This window comes from Leptodactylus fuscus, chromosome 2 (assembly GCF_031893055.1).
Source record: "Leptodactylus fuscus isolate aLepFus1 chromosome 2, aLepFus1.hap2, whole genome shotgun sequence".
Classification (NCBI taxonomy): domain Eukaryota; kingdom Metazoa; phylum Chordata; class Amphibia; order Anura; family Leptodactylidae; genus Leptodactylus; species Leptodactylus fuscus.
Genome location: NC_134266.1, coordinates 274226147 through 274246757, shown reverse-complemented (window position 1 = coordinate 274246757; position 20611 = coordinate 274226147). Strand labels below are relative to the sequence as shown.

At 49.4% G+C, this 20611-nt stretch overlaps 2 protein-coding genes across 2 annotated transcripts in view; one reads left to right on the top strand and one right to left on the bottom strand.

Moving 5' to 3' along the window:
* Positions 1-1006: 1006 nt before the first annotated feature.
* Positions 1007-13313, bottom strand: PPME1 (protein phosphatase methylesterase 1). The gene is made up of 15 exons (XM_075266274.1): positions 13195-13313; positions 9506-9603; positions 8558-8651; positions 8133-8225; positions 7159-7216; positions 7011-7062; positions 6675-6829; positions 6150-6240; positions 5992-6057; positions 5368-5497; positions 5152-5281; positions 3925-3969; positions 3464-3528; positions 2730-2797; positions 1007-2386 (listed from the first exon to the last, which is right to left on the bottom strand). Exons 2-15 carry the CDS (start codon positions 9598-9600, stop codon positions 2368-2370), a joined length of 1161 nt encoding a protein of 386 aa, XP_075122375.1. The 5' UTR covers positions 9601-9603; positions 13195-13313; the 3' UTR covers positions 1007-2367.
* A 386-nt stretch (positions 13314-13699) lies between these two features.
* C2CD3 (C2 domain containing 3 centriole elongation regulator) overlaps positions 13700-20611 on the top strand; it is a 34630-nt gene continuing 27718 nt past the window's right edge. The window contains exons 1-9 of the mRNA XM_075263007.1: positions 13700-13814; positions 16011-16280; positions 16431-16588; positions 16672-16841; positions 16955-17157; positions 18505-18643; positions 18774-18932; positions 19977-20121; positions 20231-20373. Coding sequence (XP_075119108.1) covers positions 13763-13814; positions 16011-16280; positions 16431-16588; positions 16672-16841; positions 16955-17157; positions 18505-18643; positions 18774-18932; positions 19977-20121; positions 20231-20373 — 1439 coding nt within the window. The 5' untranslated portion in view covers positions 13700-13762. The remainder of the gene's footprint in view (positions 13815-16010; positions 16281-16430; positions 16589-16671; positions 16842-16954; positions 17158-18504; positions 18644-18773; positions 18933-19976; positions 20122-20230; positions 20374-20611) is intronic.

Sequence of the window (20611 nt, the reverse complement as noted above, 5' to 3'; positions counted from 1 at the left end):
AATGTGCTTTTTCATACCTCAGGCAACTCTATTTGTGGCGTACGTGCAGAAACGGCTTCTTTCTCATCACTCTCCCATACAGCTTCTATTTGTGCAAAGTGCGCTGTATAGTTGACCGATGCACAGTGACACCATCTGCAGCAAGATGATGCTGCAGCTCTTTGGAGGTGGTCTGTGGATTGTCCTTAACTCTTCTCACCATTCTTCTTCTCTGCCTTTCTGATATTTTTCTTGGCCTGCCACTTCTGGGCTTAACAAGAACTGTCCCTGTGGTCTTCCATTTCCTTACTATGTTCCTCACAGTGGAAACTGACAGGTTAAATCTCTGAGACAACGTTTTGTATCCTTCCCCTGAACAACTATGTTGAACAATCTTTGTTTTCAGATCATTTGAAGCGGGCTGTCCATGTTCGGCGACCATCAAACTTAACTGAACTTGAATTGTTTTGTAGAAAGAAATGGTCCAAAATACCTTCATCCAGGATCCAGGAACTGATTAAAAGCTACAGGAAGCGACTAGAGGCTGTTATCTTTGCAAAAGGAGGATGTACTAAATATTAATGTCACTTTTCTGTTGAGGTGCCCATACTTTTGCACTGGTCAAATTTTGGTTTATTGCATATTGCACATTTTCTGTTAGTACAATAAACCTCATTTCAATCCTGAAATATTACTGTGTCCATCAGTTATTAGATATATCAAACTGAAATGGCTGCTGCAAACACCAAAATATTTAGAACTAAAAATGATTAAGATTAATAGGGGTGCCCAAACTTTTTCATAGGACTGTATATACGGTGTATACTGTGTGTGTACAGATGTGTTACTGTATACTGTAGGACCTGTATGTACGCTCTTCTGATTACGGAGACCCCATCACCCCTCCCCCGTCTCAGGCTTTGTTCTCTCCGTCTCCCTGACTTTCCCCACACTATTATGTAGTTGTCAGATTCCATAGTTAGTACCCTTCCCCCTGTAATAACACACAGCGCCCCCATCACCACGGATGACTGTATGGCCTTTATTGTGGCTCCTGACCCGGACGCTCGGAGTCGGCGGGAAGGTTTAGTCGCAGTTTTATTCGCCTTCTCGTACTTCTGTCCATAAATAAAAGGTTTACATTCATCAACAGAAAAACAACCCCGGCCACAAAGCAAAACTCTGATCTTGTGGTAAAGTCCATGAGGAGTGTGACTGCGGCGACGGCGCGACAACCGCTGCAAGAGGAACACTCCGCCATATTGAATCTGTGAATCACAGCATCCTGCTTTATGGCACCAGCGCTGACCATGGATACTGGAGAACCCCCAGGCTGTGGCTTGTGATTGGAAAGTTACAATCATTAAAGGGATACTCCAGTCATAATCAATTATCTGCTGGCTAGGGGATCCTCACTAATCATGAGAAGGGGCCCCCCAATGGCGAGTTGGTCATACAGATGTCTATGGGACTGACGGAGACAACCAATGACTGCGCGTCACTATCTCAGTAGTTCCATAGACAGTGAATGGAGCGGAGGTTTTCTTAAAGGGGTTTTCCAGGCATAACAATGGAGGACCTAGCCTTAGAATAGACCATCAATAGAAGATTAGTGTGGCACCCCGACATCCAGGCCCCCCACTGATCAGCTGTTATAAAAGACTGAGCACTACAGCCTTATCAATACGTACCAAGCACAGCGCCGTACATTGCATAGTGGCAGTGCTTGGTATTGCAACTCATCGCCAAACACTTGAATGGGACTGACCTGCGACAAAGTCATGAGATCAATGGATAGGACGTCACATGGCCTATGATGCAGATACAAATTGCCCCTACTGATCTGTGGGGGTCCTGGGTGTCCGACCCTACCAGTTTAAGCAATGCTCCATTCAAATGGTGACACAGGACCCCCTGTTCTCAGATTCGGTAGGGATCCCCCATATTAAGATGTACTGAAATCTTCAGAACAAAGCTACACATCCAATGAGAATTCGGAAACCGTAGAAGCGACACAGTACATGATTAAAATAAGGAAAAATAAACAAGGGTCTGCATGGCTCTCACCAGCAGGGGGCACTAGCGACCCCCCTGAATAGATTACACTCCTCCAAACTGTGACCGTAAGTGTTAATGGAGATACGCCGCCGTCACCTCCGGGATGAGCAGGTCATCGGTCCACAGAGTATGATGAGCAACAGCGCCCCCCGACTGGGAAAAGGAGGAAGAAGAGACACCATGGATACTTGACTGTGGTATTGATTGGCATGTACTGATGGAGGCGTCGCTCTGCTGTACCAGGGACGATGAAGAGGAGCCGGGATCATCGCTGTGGCCTCTGGAGCAAGGTATTTACAAGACGATGGCGCGCCCGCCGACCGCAGGGCACTAACAGGCCGGGAACACGCTGCGGCAAAGGAGAAAACAGGTCATAAGGGGGATCAGCACTAAGGGTGAGCGATCGGGATCGCAACAGATCAGATTAGATCGAGTAGATTTCAGGATTGCGATCGGAATTCCGATCCTGATGTTTTCCGGTGGGATCGAGATCGGCTCAACCCCATTCATCTATATATCATTAATGGGGTTGAGTGATCGGGATCGGCTGAAAAATGATCAGAAACCGGATTTTAAAATCGATCCTGAAATCTCAAGATCGGCTCAACCCCAATCAGCGCTCCCTATCTGAGCTGAGGCAATGAGCAACCATAATATCCTGACTACACGCAGGGTTAACGTTACGTTCTTACCACTGAAATCCCCCGACTGGTTCTGCAAATCGATGACGCACCAAGAAGGTGGCGACGGCCTCAGAGACCTGTGAGGAGGAGAAGACATTACATCAGCTTATAGAGAGAGAGTTATAGCGCCACACGGTGGACAGTACAGCTCTGACATTAAAGGGTTACTTCATTTCTAATATTAGGACAAAAGACCAATATTACATCTGTACCAGGGCGGTGACACCTACAAGCCGGGAACCCCACAAGGGTAGTTGAGGGTTTAGCTACTGAAGCACTTCGTACTGACAACTACATGCAAACATTGCCGGGAGCTGTGCTACCCCAGTGCAGCTGATCTGCGAGGGTCCCAGATGTTGGACCAATGCAGATCTAACATTCTATTAGAAACTGGATAACTTTAGAAAAAGGGGCCATTTCGTTATGATCAGTCCAGACCTTTGGACCCCCCAATGATTCTTAGAAGGAAGGGGTCACACTGTAGATATAGCATACTCAGGAGGTATGGGTGGTAAGGTTGCCACCCCTTTGCCCATTTCGCTCGTCACCATCCCATTGCTGGCGCTCCAAGATGGCATCACCAACTAAAGCTTCCGTCTATCGCTAATCTAGGTCTAGTCGGTGAGGTCATCTCACAGCTCCAGCAATGGGGGACCAAAGACGCCGCTCTACAACGGAGGAGTGACGAAGGCAAAGTACATGGCCGACCTTGCCTTTAGTAGTCCTCAAACATAACATCTTACTTTATCTGGAGCGTCTTCATGTACAGCATGGCCGCACTGCGGAAGAACCTGCATCTGGAACTTGCCTGAAATGAAAGACATAAGACGTCCATGAGCGGATACAGACAACCGTAGATCAAAACCAAACCCCGCGTGCCTGCTATGGCGTACCTCCGATCCTCGCATGATAGGACATGGCATCTCAGACCCTCAACCAATAGGACACGGCATCTCAGACCCTCCCCCAACCTTCCTGATATGCGTTGCATTCTACTAGTGCGGTTCTAGGACCAGGATACCTTGCGGTCTGCGACTCTACAACACTGGGGGCTTTGGAGGACTCAGCAAGACCACGTTTTATAGGGTCACCTATTAATTAGAATGGGCCGTATGTAACAGCACCCATCTCCAGGGAGGTTATCTGCAGGACCTGGGGGGGGGGGCGAAGATATGACCTAAACCCCCGAGCCCGGTGCTCTTACCCTGCATCTGTCCTATTGTGAGGTCTTTGTCCAATCTGTCCACTCCTAAAAGCACAAACAGAAAAAAAGGGGGAAAATATCAGAAATCATCCAGTCCTATGATCAGGCCGATCTACCAGTACGTAGGATGACAGCAGGGCTACACAGAATAGTAATATGGCCGGTATAAAGCCTGGAGTCACCTGTATGCCCCTTTGCTGAGTGTGCCCCCTTCTGGCGAGAGTAGGCACACAATGAGGGCGCACTCAAGTATTCTTCGTGAGATATACCTACAAAAAAAGATCCCCTTCACCCGCACAATGCTGCAACAAACATATACGTCCATGTCTGGCCTCGTCATGTGAATGGGGATGAGCTGCAGGATCACACAGCGCCTACAGACAATAGGAGCGCAATGGCGGGTGGTAGTCCTGACTCCTTTAAATGGGGATTTCAGGGATTTGAAGGGTCTGTTCAGGCTTAATTTTTTTATGGCCTATCCTCATGTACACAATACTAAACTGAAAGCAGAAAGCTCCATCCACTGTATAGCAGCTGGGCGCCTTCACTGCAGCATTGCTAGCAATCATGCCAATGTGAGCTGAGCTGCAGTCACGGCAGGCGGCCATGATACAAACGGAAGGAGCTTTCTACTTCAGGCCCTGCATTGTGTACAGGACGAGAGCCGGGAGTGGCTCCATGCTACTAGTCAGCCCCGTTCCAATCAGGTATTTATGGCTTAACCTGAGGTTGGCTCGGACAATCCCTTATATAGGATCAATATCTGATCAGTGGTAATTCAACATCCAAGGCCTCCACGTGATCAGCTGACTGACGCTGCAGCACCACTTTTGACGTTACCACTTCCACTCTAAAGGCCAGTGATATTCATTCATCATCTACCTGCAGCTCGGTCCCATTAAATTGAATGGGGCTGAGCTGCCATACAAAGCACAAAGCACAGCCACAATACAAGGAACGGAGCTGTGGCTAGTAAATAGTGCTGAAGCTATGGTGCTCTCCTCAAACAGCTGATCTGTGGGGGTGCCTGGTGACAAATTGATCATAATAATATAGGCTGTAGGACTTGTTCTTCTTGATATAGCACCGAGGCTTCCTGCCATCCATCAGACCCGGTGCTGGTGCACTACAAGTGTCTCTGGTGCTGATGATATGCTCCATAATACAAAAAGTGCCGACATTACACCCGACTATAAGTGACCCAAAACATGCCGGGATGCCGCTCACCTGCCAGGAGGAGCTGTTTAGGAATCGAGCAGCCGAGGAAGAGATTGGACAGACCCCTGAACCAGCCTTCCCAGTATTTCTCGGTTTTGGACAGCTCGATCCTCCAGGTATAGGGGCGCTCCTTCTTCGTCTGAAACAGACCAAACAGAAGAGGTTAGGTTTAACCCTATGAGCGCTCACAGACTCAGGGCTGCTCCCTCCTCCTCCTCCTCTCACCTCCGTATCGTCCTCCTTCTTCCTTTTGTTAATGGACTGGCCTCCGTTCTCCTCTTCATCTTCTTCCTCTTCCTCAATGATTCCTTCCACTAAAGCTTTTGGTCCTTCAGGACTTGTGGCTTCTTCACACCTACAGAGAGCAGCACAGGCCATCTTACATCGGGTGACCGGACATTTGTAAAGCCTGATCTGAAGCGCCTTCATCTTAGCAGGCGGAAGACGTCCAGCCAGGTAAAGATTCTCGCTCTTGCCTCAGAATCCAGTCTGTGCACACAGGACAACCATCATCCCACCCTAGCTCGCCGAATACACAATAACCAGCAACCAAATTATCCAATAAACTTGCCCCTCCCCCGTTTCCACCAGGCCCTGACGCTTTTCCTACTGAAGTGAATGATGACATGATATCAGCCATGACATGACTATGGACAGCCAAGCACGGTCATATGATCCTGCAGCGGACGTCATGTCATTATGTGACTGCCAAAACCAAAATCATCAGGACCCGAGAGAAAGCTGCTCCTAGAAACAAACATGCACACTCGGCCAAGCCAACCGTGCCCGTTAAGTGGAGAGTTGGGAGTCGTAGCCGTCGGCCATACAAGTGTCAGCCCTAATACTCACTGCTTGACTTGTCCCACCATGGAGACCCGAGCAGAGTCCAAATTCCGGATCTGACCACTCTTCACACTGAGGGAGATGTAGTTGTAGTCAGGACGCATTCATACTAAAGCAGGCAGTTTTTGATTGTCTACAATCTGGCGAGACCTGTAAGTACTGACCTCCATTCAATGGCGTTCTCCAGGGACTTGAAGGTCTTGGGGCGGCTGCGCAGGAAGTTCTGCATACTGTTCAGGGCGTCCATGGCGGTTCCTGAGAAATAGGAAGAGTATAGATTAAAGTCTGGAGCTACCGTGGGGAAAAAACCTCAAGCCCAAGGCCTTAGTGGCCCAAAACCTGAACCCCAGGGCCCAGACCCATCAGGATAAAGCGCAATCATTGGGGGAGCGGTTGACAGTATCGAATGATGCAACGTACAGTACACGGGGAAACCTACTGGCCATCCAGGGAATGTGTCTGGTCCACCAGAGACTCAGGACCCCCATTCCAGTGACCAGTGGGGCCCCCCGTGATCATACGTTTGTTCCCTATATCTAATCCTGGAGCCGAAACTCCTGAATATCATCTGGGGAAGAAGGAAGAGGTTACACAGCGTAGTGAAGGGAAACATTCTGTGGGTGCACACATGAGCTCAGGCTTATCATAGGGCCATATCTCCTATTCTCCAGCTACGACAGGACTCTGACCTTCCACAACGTCGATCATGCAGAGTCCCAGCAAGCTGGGGATGAGATTGGCTGCGGCGGTGTGGACGGCGATCGCTCCCCCCATACTGTGTCCGATGAGCATGATGGGAGGGGGGAGGTCTCCATACAAGGCTTCCACCACGTTACCAATGTCCCTGTAACATATAAGAAGTCATGTATGAGAATATGCGAGGTCAGACCCCTACAGACTGTTACACAGGCAGAGACGGTAAAGGCGGCCATATTGGTTGTCACCTAGCCCTCCCAAAACCAGTCAAAAAAAGAGCAGAATAGAAGACGATGACTCGAAGGACAAGGGGAGCGCCTCAGACTCACCGGGCCATGGTTTCTGCTGACAGGTCCTCGGGGTTCCTCACCTTGGTCTCTCCTAAAACACAAATCATATGGGTAATATATATATCTGACAAGCAGATATTACACAGATATTAGTGTATATAGTCAGGAGGGCGGGCCCAATACTCACCGTGACCCCGCTGATCTAACGCCACAACTCGACACTGAATGCGGCTGATGATCGCCGTCTGAGAGTAAAAATAAAATACAATGGTCCTGTGGTTAGTCGAGTCTTATTCTGGCCCCCATACTGACGGCCTCCTGCACCTTTGTGACCCCCATTCAATATAACTCTCCCCTGCCTTTACATTGCTGCACCCCTGTGAACCCCCTGCTCTCCTGCACCTCCACTTCCATCAGGTTCCACTACACCTCCTCCATAGCTTGCTGAACCCCTGACCCCCAAAGCCAATATACAACTCTGCTTCATGGGCGGCTGTATGGCTGTACCGCTGTGACCCCCCCCCCCCCCCCATGCTGTGCTGCACTTCCACTTCCAACACAGCTGCACCTTACCACAGCTAACATGATCCTTTACACCCCAAACATAGCTAGTCGCATCCCAGGACCCCATTCCACATGCTCTGCTGCACCTGCTGCACCTCTGTGACCCCCACATGACATGCTCTGCTGCACCCCTGACCCCCACATTACATGCTCTGCTGCACCCCTGACCCCCACATTACATGCTCTGCTGCACCTGCTGCACCCCTGTGACCCCCACATTGCATGCTCTGCTACACATTTACTTACATCATTGCTTTTTGAAACTTTGTGACCCCCTTCTAACATGCCCCCCTACACCTCCACTATAACTCGCAGCATCCCTGTAAAAAGCACGCACGCACGCACGCACGCACGCACGCACGCACGCACGCACACACACACACACACACACACACACACACACACACTCTCTCTCTACAGGCTCTGCTGCACCTCCGCTACCATCATGCCACCCTGCACCCCAGTGCTCTCCTCCCACCCACCACCTGCACCCCCTCTACCATTCCATGTCTTCTTACTTTCCTGAACCTCCTCCTCCATCACTGCACCCCCTCTGACCTCCCCTGCACCCCATCTTCGTGCAGTCTCCACACTCACAGTAAACACAGCCCAGGACAGGGCAGAATGTCCGCCTCCATGAAGCAGCAGCAAGACGGGCCCCTCGGATCCACTCTTGTATATACGAAAGCTGTGCTCACCGTTAAGGAAGAGATGGGCTCAATGAGATAGAATTCCCTCGCTCTGCTACAGCTAGTCAAGCTCTTTCTTTTGCCCTCATAGCGCCCCCTAGGTCTGCTGAAGTCTCCTAAAAACCAGTTAGGTGCTTCATAGGGAACTTGAATGCATGTATATGGAGGAATAGCCAGTCCATATGATCCCCCAACACAGCTCTGACAAATTTGATGGGGAGGGGGCCTCATTTATGAATCCTTTACACTGGGCAACATAGGTCCCAGTCCCCCTTTAAGAAACCCCAATAATAAGCGTGGCCCTCGCACCCCCCATGACACAGTGAAGGATATATCTTTGCCGGTTTCACTTTCCACGACCACATCTTCCATGGACTCGAAATACTGACTCCAGGGCACCGGCGAGAAATCCCGCTTCCGTCCTGGCCTAGAAATAAGAAGCGCCGAGACGTCATTATATAGAGGGGAAAGTCCTCAGATAGTCCGCAAAGTCTGTGACCAGATGTTACAGGATAGATCAGATATCGGGGCGTTGTGTCATAAACCAAAACGAAAATGACTTTATTTTTTTTTTTTTTAAGGTCATGAAATATTAAAAATTCTTTAAAAAAAACCCTTACTATTGGCCACTAGAGGGAGCACCGCACAGTACACAGGTTTACGGTCGCTGCTGCCACTACTGATGACATCATCCAAGGTACTTAAAGGGGTTTTCCAGTTGGCGGGGGAGGGGTGTATGTGTTTCGGGGGGGGGGGGGGGGGTTGATTGGAAATTTTAGACCTTTTTTGTGGATTTCATGTTAGGCCCCCCGAGGGATCTTGGACCCCAGAGGTCTGATCACCAATGGATTGTAGTGTTTTGAGAAATACAGATGGCCTAACAATGTAACCGAATGACAAGGCAACGTCAATAGGCTCCAGCTGTCATTGTAATAGATCCACCCCAAAATGGCGGCGCCCATGTGCCTTCGGGAAAACCGTACCTTGGTCAGAGTGGTTAATGCCCGCGATCTGTGCCCGCACTATAATACAGTGGAGACCCAGCAGCGATGGCGGCCATTCAGCTCCAGAGAAGCCGCCATGTCTACACACAATAAGGGGTTAATACAGCACACAGGTACTGCTCCCTCTAGTGGCAAATATGACATCTTTATTATTCTTATTAATTCCTGACAGTCATTTACATTCATCAGCTGTTTTGCGGGGTTTCTTTAAGACATTCCCTTTAAATCCCAGCCAACCAGACCTAGTGCCACAGTGACCGCGCTCGCCCTCTCTTACCCCATTCTCATCTTGGACCCAGACTGCAGGCCGCCTGGTAAAGGAGGACGTGGGGGCAACCGGCCCAGGTGAAGCTGCTTCTCCATGGTAGACATGTTCTGTGGAAGACAAGAAACCTGCAGCGTCAGCGAATATCACCGAGATGGTGAGAAGACAAGTGTGAACTGGGCCTGAGGAGCGGAGCCAAAACCAACACATGACGCAGGTTACAGCAGTGCTGGTGAGGCGCCCCCTAGAGTCACCCAGCTGCTACAGAACCTCATAATACAAATCTCATCTGCTGCGGAACATCATAATACACAGCTCAACTGAAATCAAACACCCCAAACTCAATAAGATTTTGCAGAAGCTTCACATTATGTGATTACAGACAGTAACAATGACATCACAGCAGTCAGTACAAGCCAGGTCAGATATCTATACTGTGACATCACTGTGTGTATTATCCCTGTACTGTGACATCACTGTGTGTATTATCCCTGTACTGTGACATCACTGTGTGTATTATCCTGTACTGTGACATCACTGTGTGTATTATCCCTGTACTGTGACATCGCTGTGTGTATTATCTCTGTACTGTGACATCACTGTGTGTATTATCCCTGTACTGTGACATCACTGTGTGTATTATCCCTGTACTGTGACATCACTGTGTGTATTATCCTGTACTGTGACATCACTGTGTGTATTATCCTGTACTGTGACATCACTGTGTGTATTATCCCTGTACTGTGACATCACTGTGTGTATTATCTCTGTACTGTGACATCACTGTGTGTATTATCCTGTACTGTGACATCACTGTGTGTATTATCTCTGTACTGTGACATCACTGTGTGTATTATCCTGTACTGTGACATCACTGTGTGTATTATCTCTGTACTGTGACATCACTGTGTGTATTATCTCTGTACTGTGACATCACTGTGTGTATTATCCTGTACTGTGACATCACTGTGTGTATTATCCTGTACTGTGACATCACTGTGTGTATTATCCCTGTACTGTGACATCACTGTGTGTATTATCTCTGTACTGTGACATCACTGTGTGTATTATCCCTGTACTGTGACATCACTGTGTGTATTATCTCTGTACTGTGACATCACTGTGTGTATTATCCCTGTACTGTGACATCACTGTGTGTATTATCCCTGTACTGTGACATCACTGTGTGTATTATCTCTGTACTGTGACATCACTGTGTGTATTATCTCTGTACTGTGACATCACTGTGTGTATTATCCCTGTACTGTGACATCACTGTGTGTATTATCTCTGTACTGTGACATCACTGTGTGTATTATCCTGTACTGTGACATCACTGTGTGTATTATCCTGTACTGTGACATCACTGTGTGTATTATCCTGTACTGTGACATCACTGTGTGTATTATCTCTGTACTGTGACATCACTGTGTGTATTATCCTGTACTGTGACATCACTGTGTGTATTATCCTGTACTGTGACATCACTGTGTGTATTATCTCTGTATTGTGACATCACTGTGTGTATTATCCCTGTACTGTGACATCACTGTGTGTATTATCCTGTACTGTGACATCACTGTGTGTATTATCTCTGTATTGTGACATCACTGTGTGTATTATCCCTGTACTGTGACATCACTGTGTGTATTATCCCTGTACTGTGACATCACTGTGTGTATTATCTCTGTACTGTGACATCACTGTGTGTATTATCCCTGTACTGTGACATCACTGTGTGTATTATCTCTGTACTGTGACATCACTGTGTGTATTATCCCTGTACTGTGACATCACTGTGTGTATTATCCCTGTACTGTGACATCACTGTGTGTATTATCCTGTACTGTGACATCACTGTGTGTATTATCTCTGTACTGTGACATCACTGTGTGTATTATCTCTGTACTGTGACATCACTGTGTGTATAATCTCTGTACTGTGACATCACTGTGTGTATTATCTCTGTACTGTGACATCACTGTGTGTATTATCCTGTACTGTGACATCACTGTGTGTATTATCTCTGTACTGTGACATCACTGTGTGTATTATCCTGTACTGTGACATCACTGTGTGTATTATCTCTGTACTGTGACATCACTGTGTGTATTATCTCTGTACTGTGACATCACTGTGTGTATTATCTCTGTACTGTGACATCACAGTGTGTATTATCTCTGTACTGTGACATCACAGTGTGTATTATCTCTGTACTGTGACATCACTGTGTGTATTATCTCTGTACTGTGACATCACTGTGTGTATTATCTCTGTACTGTGACATCACTGTGTGTATTATCTCTGTACTGTGACATCACTGTGTGTATTATCTCTGTACTGTGACATTACTGTGTGTATTATCTCTGTACTGTGACATCACCGTGTGTATTATCTCTGTACTGTGACATCACCGTGTGTATTATCTCTGTACTGTGACATCACCGTGTGTATTATCCTGTACTGTGACATCACTGTGTGTATTATCTCTGTACTGTGACATCACTGTGTGTATTATCCTGTACTGTGACATCACTGTGTGTATTATCCCTGTACTGTGACATCACTGTGTGTATTATCCTGTACTGTGACATCACTGTGTGTATTATCTCTGTACTGTGACATCACTGTGTGTATTATCCCTGTACTGTGACATCACTGTGTGTATTATCCCTGTACTGTGACATCACTGTGTGTATTATCCTGTACTGTGACATCACTGTGTGTATTATCCTGTACTGTGACATCACTGTGTGTATTATCCTGTACTGTGACATCACTGTGTGTATTATCTCTGTACTGTGACATCACTGTGTGTATTATCCCTGTACTGTGACATCACTGTGTGTATTATCTCTGTACTGTGACATCACTGTGTGTATTATCCTGTACTGTGACATCACTGTGTGTATTATCCTGTACTGTGACATCACTGTGTGTATTATCCTGTACTGTGACATCACTGTGTGTATTATCCCTGTACTGTGACATCACTGTGTGTATTATCCCTGTACTGTGACATCACTGTGTGTATTATCCCTGTACTGTGACATCACTGTGTGTATTATCCCTGTACTGTGACATCACTGTGTGTATTATCTCTGTACTGTGACATCACTGTGTGTATTATCTCTGTACTGTGACATCACTGTGTGTATTATCTCTGTACTGTGACATCACTGTGTGTATTATCCTGTACTGTGACATCACTGTGTGTATTATCTCTGTACTGTGACATCACTGTGTGTATTATCTCTGTACTGTGACATCACTGTGTGTATTATCCTGTACTGTGACATCACTGTGTGTATTATCCTGTACTGTGACATCACTGTGTGTATTATCTCTGTACTGTGACATCACTGTGTGTATTATCCTGTACTGTGACATCACTGTGTGTATTATCCTGTACTGTGACATCACTGTGTGTATTATCCTGTACTGTGACATCACTGTGTGTATTATCTCTGTACTGTGACATCACTGTGTGTATATAGCACTGACTGCCTGTCTCCTCAGTATACCACACACCTATTGTGATGATATTGTTCTCCCCCTCCGTATATAATAACACAGCAGTCTATATATAGCTCTCTCATCTTCCAGGTGTCCGGGTTCCTCCTCCTCGGTCTCCCTGCCCCCCTGTATACTCCCCCACCTCTGTATCCGGTACAGCCCCCGCACCCTCCCGTCATACTTACCGTCACTATCACCGTCCCCTCCAGGCCTCAGCCCACCAGCCACTGGGGTTTCCGTGGAGACAGCAAGCCCCGCCCGCCAATTGGTGCCCTCGGATCTGACGTCACCGCGCAGAGCACGCTGGGAGAAGCGTTCTATCTGTTTGAATTTTTTTTTAACTTCAAAATAACTTTATTAATATTTACCTACGGAAACATTTTGCAATAACTTTATTAGTATAGAGAGATGTGAACAACAACAGAAGTATGCCTGAAGGGTGTGATTGTAGGCACCACTAGTCTCCGCCGCTCATACATCTGCCCTGTGATGGCGATGACCGCGCAGTGTTCGGCTCTCTGTGGTCACTTCTACAGAACTGCAAATCCCAGATAGCGCCGCTCAGTGTTTATACTGGTCACGTGACGTATCGTGTCCAACTGTCACTCCCAGAACCCCCTGCGGCCTAGGCTTCTCTCCATCCTGATTGGCCTCTGCGGGCGGAAGCGGAAGTGGCAGCGTATGGTTGCCAGGAGACAGGAGAGAAGCCTCCGTGTGAAGGCGGGGAAAACCATATGACAGCGGGGAGACAGGATGAAGAGCCGGGGAAGTAAGAATGGAAGAACCGTGAGAGGGAGGAAGAGAGGTGAGGACGGGGAGAGGGACAACAAGGGGGAGGAAGAAAGGTGAGGACGGGGAGAGGGACAACAAGGGGGAGGAAGAAAGGTGAGGACGGGGAGAGGGACAAGGAGGGGGAGGAAGAGCGGTGAGGACGGGGAGAGGGACAACAAGGGGGAGGAAGAAAGGTGAGGACGGGGAGAGGGACAACAAGGGGGAGGAAGAAAGGTGAGGACGGGGAGAGGGACAACAAGGGGGAGGAAGAAAGGTGAGGACGGGGAGAGGGACAAGGAGGGGGAGGAAGAGCGGTGAGGACGGGGAGAGGGACAACAAGGGGGAGGAAGAAAGGTGAGGACGGGGAGAGGGACAACAAGGGGGAGGAAGAAAGGTGAGGACGGGGAGAGGGACAACAAGGGGGAGGAAGAAAGGTGAGGACGGGGAGAGGGACAAGGAGGGGGAGGAAGAGCGGTGAGGACGGGGAGAGGGACAACAAGGGGGAGGAAGAAAGGTGAGGACGGGGAGAGGGACAAGGAGGGGGAGGAAGAGCGGTGAGGACGGGGAGAGGGAGGAAGAGAGGTGAGGACGGGGAGAGGGACAACAAGGGGGAGGGAGGAAGAGAGATGAGGACGGGGAGAGGGACAACAAGGGGGAGGAAGAGAGGTGAGGACGGGGAGAGGGACAAGGAGGGGGAGGAAGAGCGGTGAGGACGGGGAGAGGGAGGAAGAGAGGTGAGGACGGGGAGAGGGACAACAAGGGGGAGGGAGGAAGAGAGATGAGGACGGGGAGAGGGACAACAAGGGGGAGGAAGAGAGGTGAGGACGGGGAGAGGGACAAGGAGGGGGAGAGGGAGGAAGAGAGGTGAGGACGGGGAGAGGGAGGAAGAGAGGTGAGGACGGGGAGAGGGACAACAAGGGGGAGGAAGAAAGGTGAGGACAGGGAGAGGGACAAGGAGGGGGAGGAAGAGCGGTGAGGGAGGAAGAGAGGTGAGGACGGGGAGAGGGAGGAAGAGAGGTGAGGACGGGGAGAGGGACAACAAGGGGGAGGGAGGAAGAGAGATGAGGACGGGGAGAGGGACAACAAGGGGGAGGAAGAGAGGTGAGGACGGGGAGAGGGACAAGGAGGGGGAGAGGGAGGAAGAGAGGTGAGGACGGGGAGAGGGAGGAAGAGAGGTGAGGACGGGGAGAGGGAGGAAGAGAGGTGAGGACGGGGAGAGGGACAACAAGGGGGAGGAAGAAAGGTGAGGACAGGGAGAGGGACAAGGAGGGGGAGGAAGAGCGGTGAGGGAGGAAGAGAGGTGAGGACGGGGAGAGGGAGGAAGAGAGGTGAGGACGGGGAGAAGGAGGAAGAGAGGTGAGGACGGGGAGAGGGACAAGGAGGGGGAGAGGGACAAGGAGGGGGAGGGACAAGGAGGGGAGAGGGAGGAAGAGAGGTGAGGACGGGGAGAGGGACAACAAGGGGGAGGAAGAAAGGTGAGGACGGGGAGAGGGACAAGGAGGGAGGAAGAGAGGTGAGGACGGGGAGAGGGAGGAAGAGAGGTGAGGACGGGGAGAGGGAGGAAGAGAGGTGAGGACGGGGAGAGGGAGGAAGAGAGGTGAGGACGGGGAGAGGGAGGAAGAGAGGTGAGGACGGGGAGAGGGAGGAAGAGAGGTGAGGACGGGGAGAGGGAGGAAGAGAGGTGAGGACGGGGCGAGGGAGGAAGAGAGGTGAGGACGGGGAGAGGGAGGAAGAGAGGTGAGGACGGGGAGAGGGAGGAAGAGAGGTGAGGACGGGGCGAGGGAGGAAGAGAGGTGAGGACGGGGAGAGGGAGGAAGAGAGGTGAGGACGGGGAGAGGGACAAGGAGGGGGGAGGGAGGAGATGGGGAGCGGGAAGAAAGAGATGAGGACGGGGAGAGGGATAACTAGGTGGAGGACTAGAAGTGAGACTGGGGAGAGGGAGGACGAGGTTCTGTGGTAGCATAGAGCAGGAGAGATGTGGGGCCCCCTTACTTAGGGGCCCGGTTAAAAGTGTGACAGCTGTAACCCCTGCAGCTCCATTGTAGGAGAGATATCGGGACTTGAGCGTATACTGTAATGTGTAGGGAGGAGGAGGACGGTGTAATATGGAGGGAGTAGGTCAGTATAGATGTGACAATCAGGATGATATTATATGCAGTGATGCCGGCCGGGCCTTGTACTTTGTGACACAAATATCACTGCCTTCCAATTTTCTTCCATACCATTTTAGGAGTCACAGACGTCCCCCCATCCACCTCCCTCCCGCCACTTGTACAGGGTCACCTTCGCTGCTTTTTGAGGGTCACCGTCAGTAAGATCCTATGGACTGTCCCAAGACCGCCCCGGGTTGTCCTGGTAAGACTTCGCTGGTGGGGAGAGACAACCAATGGGACCATCTTCCATCCCAGGGACTCCTCACAGACTGAGCAGAAGGAAGTGCAGACCACAACCCGCTATGCCGTCCACTGTGGACCCAAACAGCTCACCTCGTACCTCACAGGTAAGATGGCGTCATATACTGGGAGAGGCCTCGATCTACAGTCTCATCGGTCTGTTGTTCCCTGTTATCAGCCATTTAGCTCAGTTGTAGAATGTGTATTGGAGGGGAGGTGATTTCTTTCTTTATACGTTGTATTTACATCCTCTGCAGATATGGGGGCGCTTGTACTGGAAGTCCTGACCAGACTTGACCACCTGCCTCTTGGTCGTGCTCAGATCAGCGACATCTCACGGCTCTCCCCGACTCATCCTCTCAGCGGTTTCTTCACAGTGGTCTCGCCGACATCAGAGAAACTGGGAGAACTACAGGTAACATAGTATCTGCTGTAATTGATGGTGGACTATGTGGTCTTTCTGGCCCGCTCCTAACTGGTGACCTTAACTCTTCCCAGGTGTCCGTGGCTCTGGAGCCCCTTAGTGAGACGTATGATGACAGCAGCTCCATCCTAAATTCCGATATGAGCCAGGATACAGCTCCGTCAGAATACCCAAAAAAGGGGGAACCCAGCAAACTGACTGCAGGCCGCAGAGAGTCTGAGAGCAGCCGGGTGCCCACACCAAGGTCAGTGGAATAGGTGACAGATGTTAGACCGCTGGGGCTATGGGCCATCAATTCTGTAGAGGTGGATAACCCCTTTAACCAACCATGGCGGTTTTCTTTTTGTTGTATTCCAGGGGCAGAGACCATTTATACTTCAAGGAAAACACAGAACCTAATGGAGGGGAGAGGAAAGGGTCACAAGATGAAGATGCGCATACATACCTCCACTCTAAGGACAAGGGGTCTGTCATCCCTGTTACACAGGAGAGGTCGGCTGATCAATCCAAGGGGCCGTCAAGTGTGAGCACCGCACCTGCAGCCAAAGACCTGCTAACAGGTTAGACACCTAAAAGTCCGGGTCTGCCTTTCAACCTCACTTCAAAGTCACATTGAACATGCACTTTAATCTGCAGGCAGCCTGGTATAGAGCTGGAGGAGATTGTACATAGTGTCCTGTCTGCAGGCAGCCTGGTATAGAGCTGGAGGAGATTGTACATAGTGTCCTGTCTGCAGGCAGCCTGGTATAGAGCTGAGCAGATGGTACATAGTGTCCTGTCTGCAGGCAGCCTGGTATAGAGCTGAGTATATTGTACATAGTGTCTGGTCTGCAGGCAGCCTGGTATACAGCTGAGCAGATGGTACATAGTGTCCTGTCTGCAGGCAGCCTGGTATAGAGCTGAGCAGATGGTACATAGTGTCCTGTCTGCAGGCAGCCTGGTATAGAGCTGAGCAGATGGTACATAGTGTCCTGTCTGCAGGCAGCCTGGTATAGAGCTGAGCAGATGGTACATAGTGTCCTGTCTGCAGGCGGCCTGGTATAGAGCTGAGTATATTGTACATAGTGTCCTGTCTGCAGGCAGCCTGGTATAGAGCTGAGTATATTGTACATAGTGTCCTGTCTGCAGGCAGCCTGGTATAGAGCTGAGTATATTGTACATAGTGTCCTGTCTGCAGGCGGCCTGGTATAGAGCTGAGCAGATGGTACATAGTGTCCTGTCTGCAGGCAGCCTGGTATAGAGCTGAGTATATTGTACATAGTGTCCTGTCTGCAGGCAGCCTGGTATAGAGCTGAGCAGATGGTACATAGTGTCCTGTCTGCAGGCAGCCTGGTATAGAGCTGAGTATATTGTACATAGTGTCTGGTCTGCAGGCAGCCTGGTATACAGCTGAGCAGATGGTACATAGTGTCCTGTCTGCAGGCAGCCTGGTATAGAGCTGAGCAGATGGTACATAGTATCCTGTCTGCAGGCACAAGCATTGGGCCAGCAGTCCTCGGATGTCATTGTAATTCCCGCTGCTGTACTAAACTGCTGATCGCTGCTGTCCCCATGCTGGTGCTGAACTGCGCTGGCCCAATAACAGAATAGTACCATAGTTAGTATAACTTAATATAACATTAATTAATTAATATTGTAGCTCATTCTTGGCTTGGGAGTTATGTGGGTGGTCTTTTCAGTGATTTATAGCATTTCCTATAAGAGTAAGGCCTCCCTCCCATTGCAATCCTAGGCCCAGAATGAACAGGTACGGATACATATTACAAGTAGTTCTGAATCTTTTCTCACATCCTATGTACAATCTGCTCATCCTCACCTGCTCTATAACTTGCCGCCTGCAGATAAGACTCCGTTTTCAGTGTTACCGGCTCCTTTTCTATAATAAAACTCGTCTTTCTGTGTTTCAGCTCTCTTGGATAAGGGCAGCAAGCTGAGAAATGCTATGGTTGAATCGACGCTACAGGTAGACCCTCAGATGGACCTCGATGCCGAATCAGTACTGCCCCCTGTGTTATATGAAGGACATTACGGTTCCCAGTCTCTCAGGTGATTGTGCTATACAATACATCTCCCAGCTGTTAATAGCCCCACTATAAGGACAGGACAGCTAGGAGATAGTGTCAGGGATATTTGGGTGAGTCTGTCAGTTAGGTTCTGTCTCTCTGTTCCCCTCTAGGGCCGCACCGGAAGCCCTCACCAGGCATATTGAGCGAAACCTTCTAAATGCCCACAAGTCTTTGCCAGGCCGTGGCATAATCCTGCCCCCTGCAGATGGGACTCTTCCTGAATTAGAGATGACTAGTGAGACCCGGGCCATAGAGCTGCTCCTGGGAAGGTAAGAACCATTATTAAATAGTAAAAAGCTTAAAGGGCTTTTCCAGGCAAACTGAAAAACCTAGGATGGGCCTGAAGCAATGCCCACCTACCACCAGTCCCGTAGTCCATGTAGTGGCTGAGATGACTGCTGCAGCCAATCAGAGGCCTCATAAGTCACATGTTGAATATCAGTGACATCACTATTACCCCATACAGCCTTCACCTGAGCCGTTTTAATTCCGGCCCCACCAGCGCTTACACGGGGATGGAACAAGGGACTCAGTGCTGCAATGGAGGGTCAAGGGTAGACAAGTGTCACGTTTTACCCCAACCACAGTTGCTCCTGGGGAAAATGATTGATTAAAGCCAATGAAGCCAAAAATGGGCACGTGATCTATAGAAACCAATCAGGTTGCTTCATCATTCAGCAGATCACCGTAAAGGGAACCTGTCAGGCCGATATGGGACACTAAACCACCATTAGGTCCTTATGTGATGTAGGGTTTAGTGTCTCATAGAGGAGACCTGTAGCTGGGCCATCTGTGCTCACATCTTACCTAGAGATGAGTCTCATTGAACGCCTCTCTGCTGCTCCCGAAACCTATGCAGTTCTTTCATGAAACCAGGAGTGTACCCCGCAACGTCACTGCACATGTACCTGAGGTCTTACACGTACACTGAAGCCGAGGTTTACTCCTGCAGTTTCACTGAAGAGCAGTGCTGGCATCGAGAGTACCGGAATGGATAAGTGTAAATGTTTTTTATTCTTGTCACTGGCATGGGTGCCATCAAGAGGTTCATAAGGATCTGTGGCTCATTTAGTGTCCCTGTGGACCGTGACCGGTTCCCTTTAAAGATGTCCATACGCCCTGTAAGCCATACCGATGGGTTTTGTCTTCATGAAACAGCCCCTTTAAGTTTACAACCGTTACTAGAGCGGAGGGATCGGATTGACTCCTAGAGAGAAGTCATTATAATGACTGAATTAGATGTTGACGATCCATTGTCTGCCAGTGGTTGCACAGCCCATAATGCAGCTGCTTTTGTTGTCGTTCACCATCAGCTCCCCTGTGTCTATCAGCCAGTTTTGGGATGGGACCGGCTCACCCCCTGAGTCCATAGCAGGAAGCGACTTCTACAATGAGAGCGAGCTGAACGATCCCCTGTACGACCAGAGCCTGCTGGAGAATCTCTTCTACAAGGCGCCGGTGAGGGCTGAGAAGTCGCCACGTTCTAGTTACTTGGTGTATGAGACACAACTGTGTATACTGTGCAAATATGGAGTCTTAAAGGTGCTTTTTCCCATCTCTTTGGCAGAAATTAGATGACAGCTCCAGCGATGTTGTAAGTGATGAGGATCTATCTAAATCCAAGAGAAAGAAAACCGTGAAATCTGTGAAGGTGGATGACGGCAAACCAGCGCCGTGTGACCCCGAGGAATCGGCGGACGTCTCCTCTAGGTAATGTCACTTATTCACTGGCATGGCAAAGACAGACCCAGACGGTGTGTACCAAGCACAGCCCCTATGACATGTGCCTGGTATTCGGCAAAGAGGCGGCAACTCTCTTCAGGCAGCGGATTGGTGGTCCGGGTTATTGGTCCTCCACTGATCACACATTGATCTATCCTAAGGTTACGTCATCAATATAGAAGTCATTTTAAGATTAAAAAGAAAAAAATAAATACTGTCAAATTCA

Bases quoted from the DNA above. Each gene is read 5' to 3' on its own strand.
- PPME1 (XM_075266274.1), bottom strand. From the start codon at position 9,600: ATGTCTACCATGGAGAAGCAGCTTCACCTGGGCCGGTTGCCCCCACGT. The intron at 6,241-6,674 runs GTCAGAGTCCTG...CCTATTTCTCAG, and splicing joins CATGATCGACGTTGTGGAAG to GAACCGCCATGGACGCCCTG. The intron at 2,798-3,463 runs GTAAGATGTTAT...TCCTCCTCACAG, and splicing joins ATGAAGACGCTCCAGATAAA to GTCTCTGAGGCCGTCGCCAC.